Raw genomic sequence first — 6056 nt, 5'->3', positions numbered from 1 at the left:
CTGGACAGGCCAACCTGGTCAAAGAGCTGCAGGAGGCCTTTGACTGTGGAGAGAAACCCTTGTTTGACTGGTAGGCTTGTTTTTTAACGTGACAAGCCTTAAATATGACGCATGCCCAACATGCAAAATGTATTAATGTCCACACAGCATTGAAGAAAGCACAGCTTAAATAAAACAATAATAATAATAATAATAATAATGGATCAGATTCAAACAGCGCTTTTCTAGACACTCAAAGCCATCATTCATTCCCTCCACATTAACACTTGAAGTTGGTAAGCTATACTTGTCGCCACATAATCGGTCACTGTGAATGTACTTACTCAGTGATTCTCAAGGTTTTTTCACCAAGTACCACCTCAGGAAACACTTGGCTATTCCAAGTGCCACCATAATGACCATCATTAAAAATACAGCAGCGTAGCAAGCCTAAGTATTCATTAAAAACAAGGCAGAGGTTTTATTTAACAAGTATATTTACTATGTTTTGCCACTGTAACATTACACACGGTTTGAACAGTAACACTCTGTTGGAATATAGGAAAATAAAACTACTTTAATCCAGCGATTCTTTGGCGTACCATTAGATCAGGGGTGGGCAATTAATTTTTACCGGGGGCCGCATGAGCAACCCGAGCACTGTTGGAGGGCCACACCGACAATATTTCAATTAAATTTTGCTCAAATTATTTTTTATATACCGTAAGATAAATAATAATAATAATAATAATAATTTCATTTAACCTAACTTAACTTTATACAAAAGCAGATTGCTTTTGATGGTTTTATTTTTAACACTGTCTTACACAACACTTCCTGATGTATAATACAATGCAAAAATGTCAATTTCTGTCACTTTATCCTGCATTCTCTTTAAAAGTCCAACATTTTTCCCCGTCAGATTTGGACAACCATCTGTTGTCACACCTGCCAGCTTGTTCCATTTCAGTCCTAACATGTCCAAACACGCATTTACCTATGTGAACAAGACATTACCTGTGGTTGTCTCTTTAATTGACTGCATGGCTGCCAGCTCCTCCGTGATTTGAAAGTCTGCAGTTATCCCACGTAAGAAGATGAGCAGCTGGGCGGTGTCACGTACATCGCAGCTCTCATCCAAAGCCAGCGAAAAACAGTCAAAGTCGGCCGTTCTGTTCTTCAGCTGAAGCTCCAAGTTTCCAGCGATGGTCTCAACCCGCCTCGTTACAGTGCGTCGGGAGAGTGACATGTTCTCAAATGCGCCCCTCTTCTACGAGCATATCAGCGCAATTTAAACACAGCAAGCTGTGTACCACAAATTAAGCACACGGCTTTACCTTTAATTTCTGTAAAGAAATACTTGGCAGTCCATATCTTGTTGAAAACACGGCATTCGTCATCAACTTTTCTCTTTTTAGCGTCTCGGGGATAACCGTGCATCACTTGTCGCTGTGCACCTTCACTCACAGGTTACACACGGACATAAGCCCATAAATAACACTTTTCAAAATAAAAGCAGCACAGTTGTGTTGCATGCACGACATAGATGTTTTTAAAAATGTATTTTGTATTTTGTGATTGCTGCTGTTCACATTCACTCACAATCGCGCACGAGCATACGTCCACACGGAAGTAATACAAATAACGCTTTTCAAAACAAAAGCAGCACCGTTGTATTGCACACTCGACATAGATACGTTTTAAAATTTATTTTGTAATTTATGATTGGCCTCACGTGGGCCGGATAGGGACGCACAAAGGGCCGGATGTGGCCCGCGGGCCGTAGAATGCCCAAGTCTGCGCTAGATGGAGCCCATGAACCATAGTTTGAAAATCACTGTACTAACTCATGTTCACTTCATCATCCTTCATCTTATTAGCCTTGCACATACTAGTTATTTAAGTACTTCTTTATATTTTTAGTTCATCGTTAATATTAATTGTTTGTATTGAACAAACAGACACACCTGGCCAATAAAGCTAATTCGGATATTCAGTATTATTTGTAGGGCTGTGAATCTTTGGGCACCACAAGATTCAAATTGATTTGGCATCGATTATCGGTTAAAACAGATTCTCGATTCAAAATCAACACTTTTTTTTAACAACATTTGGTGCCAGTTCTATGATCAATACATCAACAGCTCTGATCATTTTTTGTATTGCTTAAAAGAAAACTGGTTTTGTTCAATAAAATTCTACCCAAACATTTAATAAAGTCAAATACATATAAGGCAAAAAGAGCACTTCTCTTTTCTAACGTAAATCCATCAAATATGGGCATCTACATAAACAATGTAATTTGCCTGAGTGGCTGGACAGGACAGATTTCAAAAATAAACAATGGTCCTGTGCGGACCCTAAATATTAGTTTGAGTTTGAGTTTATTTCGAACATGCAAGCATACAACATGATACATCACAATTTCCAGTTTCTCTTTTCAACATGTTCGAAAAGGAGTAGGAAGAAGCAGAGCTTATTTAATCCTACCCCTTTTCTTTTACATAACAGTTGCTAAAACTTCTGTTCACTTCCTGTTCTCAATTTATTCACAATATACTCCATAAGTAATCACAATAAAAAAAAATAATGATAATAATAATTGGTGAAGTAAGTTACATTTCATATGATGAGATAAGTAAGATTATGTTGAGAGTGAAAGAATGGATGAATTAAGTAAATTCAGTATTCTTCTTCTTTGTACTTTGTAAACACTTTTAAGTTTAAAGAGTTTCTTGAAGTGGATCATATTAGTACATTGTTTGATTGCTTTGCTTAATCCCTTCCATAATTTAATTCCACATACTGATATACTGAAGGTCTTAAGTGTTGTACGTGCATAGTTCAGGTTCCTCATCACGTACACGGCTACTCCTCCTCCATTTTTGTTGTTTCTGTTGATGTAGTTTAGTTCATATCCTTCCAGATGAAAATCTACTCCTTTTTTTTCATCAATCCATGTTTCTGTGACAGCAATCACTTTGAAGGGCTCGTTGATGTGTTCCAAAAAGTTCTTAATGTTGTTGTCGTTTGCATACAAGCTTCTGCTATTAAAATGAATAGTTGACAATTTGTTATCACGTTTAATGTTTAATTAAGAATGGTTAAAAATAGGAATCGCGATTCAATCGGAAATCTATTTTTTTGACGCCCCTGATTATTGAAATGATTCCATGTCTCTGCAGCAACACAGATGTGCACACAGTAGCGTCGCTGCTAAAGCTCTACCTCCGAGAGCTCCCCGAGCCTGTCATTCCCTTCCACAAGTACGAAGACTTCCTGTCCTGCACCAAGCTTCTTGGGAAGGACGACGACGCGGTAAGACCAACAAACCACCGTCTCGTTCTTTAGGGCAGATTGCAAGAGATGTTGTGTACGCCGCACAGGGTACGAAGGAGCTGAGAAAACTTGTCCAAGGTCTACCTCCAGTCAACTACAATCTTCTCAAGTACATCTGCAGGTATTGACTTCGTCTTAGGAGCTAATGTTTCAACCTCCAAGAGAAAAGTTTGACATTTGTCCACGTTTTACAGATTTCTAGATGAAGTCCAGTCGTATTCCGGGGTGAACAAAATGAGCGTGCAGAACTTGGCAACGGTATTTGGTCCAAACATCCTTAGGCCAAAGGTGGAGGATCCGGTTGCCATCATGGAAGGTTTGTATTGAAGCTCACTAAAGGTTCCGAGCTAAAAGAAGCAAAGACAGTGATGGATGGTGTCCTGTTGGCAGGAACTGTTCTGGTCCAGCAGCTCATGGCGCTTTTGATCGGCCGGTACGATACGCTGTTCCCTCGGGATGAGAACAACCCGGCGGGAATTGAGCCTGCCAACAACAACAACATGGAGTTGCCGAGGCGACAAGCGGCCGCTGTGGGTACAGTGGCTCAGAACACTGAGAACAACAACGTGCAGGCGGTGCGTCAGTGCGTTTGGGAGGCGCCGGAGTCTCCTACCTGCCAGCATCAAGACAACGGTGGCTCGCCACGTTCCGCCAGCCCTCGTAACGTTCCAGGACGCTTCGAAATCACCCGCAGTCCGCCGCTGACTGTTAAAAAGAACCCTGCGTTTAGCAAAGGCAGTGGGATCGTTACGAACGGTTCCTTTAGCTCCTCATCGGATCCAAACCAAGAAAAGTGTCAGACTCTGATTAGCGGAGGGAGCTTACCGGGGCGCCGAAACGGGACGCTGAAGGGCTCGGGTACAAAAATGGGAACCAGCGGCGTTACAAGCGTAGGGAACGCAAATGGAGTTCTTCGCATGGGGCCTTCTGCGCCGGACGGAGTTCTGAACGGTCGCTGCGGCCTTTGGGTACCAAACGGATGCGTCACGTTGCGGGAGAACACCAAAGCACGCGACTACCCCAACGGGGATCAAACCTCCAATCAGAACCGTCTGTCCACGTACGACAACGTCCACTTAAACCAGCAGAACATGCACAACCACGCCCCGCCCACTTGCCTCAACAGCAGCAGCGAGGACAAGCAGAGCGTGGACAGCGCCACCTGGTCCACCTCCTCCTGCGAGATCTCCCTGCCGGAGAACTCCACGTCCTGCCGCTCCTCAACCACCACCTGCCCCGAGCAGGACTTCTACAGCTGCCACTACGAGGAACTGGACGGACCCACGCAGGACGTGGAGTCAGGCGGCAGGGCGGATGACGAGGGGCGGGACAGCGGCAACAGGGACGGGGGCGGCGACGGGGCGGCGAGGAGCTGCAGCGAGCACAGTACCAAGTTCAGCGGAGGGGCAGGCGGTCACAGCGCACTGCACAGCCTGGTGGCCAGTCTCAAACTGGAGATGCACAAGCAGAAGTCAGAGTACGAGGCCAGGATCAAGAGGTGAGGACTCATGTCGTTAGTAGGGATGTCCGATAATATCGGACTGCCGATATTATCGGACGATAAATGCTATCGGTATCGGTTTCAAAAAGTAAAATGTATGACTTTTTAAAACGCCACTGTGTACACGGACGTAGGGAGAAGTACAGAGCGCCAATAAACCTTAAAGGCACTTCCTTTGCGTGCCGGCCCAATCACATAATATCTACGGCTTTTCACATTCACAAGTTAATGCAAGGCATACTTGGCCAACAGCCATACAGGTCACACTGAGGGTAACCGTATAAACAACTTTAACACTGTTACAAATATGCGCCACACTGTGAACCCAAACAAGAATGACAAACACATTTCGGGAGAACATCCGCACCTAACACAAGATAAACACAACAGAAAAAATACCAAGAACCCCTTGCAGCACTAACTCTTCCGGGACGCTACAATATACACCCCCACCACCACCTCAACCTCCTCATGCTCTCTCAGGGAGAGCAGGTCCCAAATTCCAAGCTGCTGTTTTGAGGCATGTTAAAAAAAATAATGCACTTTGTGACTTCAATAATAAATATGGCAGTGCCATGTTGGCATTTTTTTCCATAACTTGAGTTGATTTATTTTGGGAAACCTTGTTACATTGTTTAATGCAGGGGTGTCCAAACTTTTTCCACTGAGGGCCGCACACGGAAAAATTAAAGCATGTGGGGGCCATTTTCATATTTTTCATTTTCAAACCATAACAAAATATATGCATTTTTTATTTATTTTACCTTTAGGGGTCCCGGGGACCATAAAGGGTCTCAGTCATTAAAATGTTAAAAATAAGTCCGATTTTTTTTATTTTTATTATTTAACGCTTACAGTAAATCTCTATATCAACTTCAAGTTGATATAAAGTAATACAAATTTTAAAAAATGTTTCATGGCTTTTCTGTCAAAAACAACCGTTTTTTTTATAGTGAAACTGAAATATGCAGTATTTAGTAATTAGAGCCCTAAAAGATTAATAATGCAGGACACCATTGATTTTAATTATTTCATATTTTTGAGTAATCACAGTGAAAAGATCAATAAAAAATCACTAAATATATTTGTGATCCAAAAGGTGCCCCACTCATAAAGTGATACATTTTTATTAGGTTTTTCTTTTACTTTCAACACTTAAGTTACGAGATCAACTTCAGATATATCTGTCGATTTTATGCTGGAACTATTATTTTGTTTGTTTTATGCGCTTTTGTCA

The 6056-nt window shown here is 42.2% G+C and overlaps 1 protein-coding gene across 1 annotated transcript in view; it reads left to right on the top strand.

The window, feature by feature from the left end:
• arhgap24 (Rho GTPase activating protein 24) overlaps nucleotides 1-6056 on the top strand; it is a 179407-nt gene that overhangs the window by 162629 nt on the left and 10722 nt on the right. Inside the window, exons 6-10 of the mRNA XM_062031290.1 lie at nucleotides 1-70; nucleotides 3165-3297; nucleotides 3366-3439; nucleotides 3513-3634; nucleotides 3709-4816. The exon at nucleotides 1-70 is cut by the window's left edge and continues 138 nt beyond it. Coding sequence (XP_061887274.1) covers nucleotides 1-70; nucleotides 3165-3297; nucleotides 3366-3439; nucleotides 3513-3634; nucleotides 3709-4816 — 1507 coding nt within the window. The remainder of the gene's footprint in view (nucleotides 71-3164; nucleotides 3298-3365; nucleotides 3440-3512; nucleotides 3635-3708; nucleotides 4817-6056) is intronic.

This window comes from Entelurus aequoreus, linkage group LG21, assembly GCF_033978785.1.
Source record: "Entelurus aequoreus isolate RoL-2023_Sb linkage group LG21, RoL_Eaeq_v1.1, whole genome shotgun sequence".
Classification (NCBI taxonomy): domain Eukaryota; kingdom Metazoa; phylum Chordata; class Actinopteri; order Syngnathiformes; family Syngnathidae; genus Entelurus; species Entelurus aequoreus.
The sequence above is the reverse complement of the archived record's forward strand: the minus strand, read 5'-3'. Positions and strand labels throughout refer to the sequence as shown.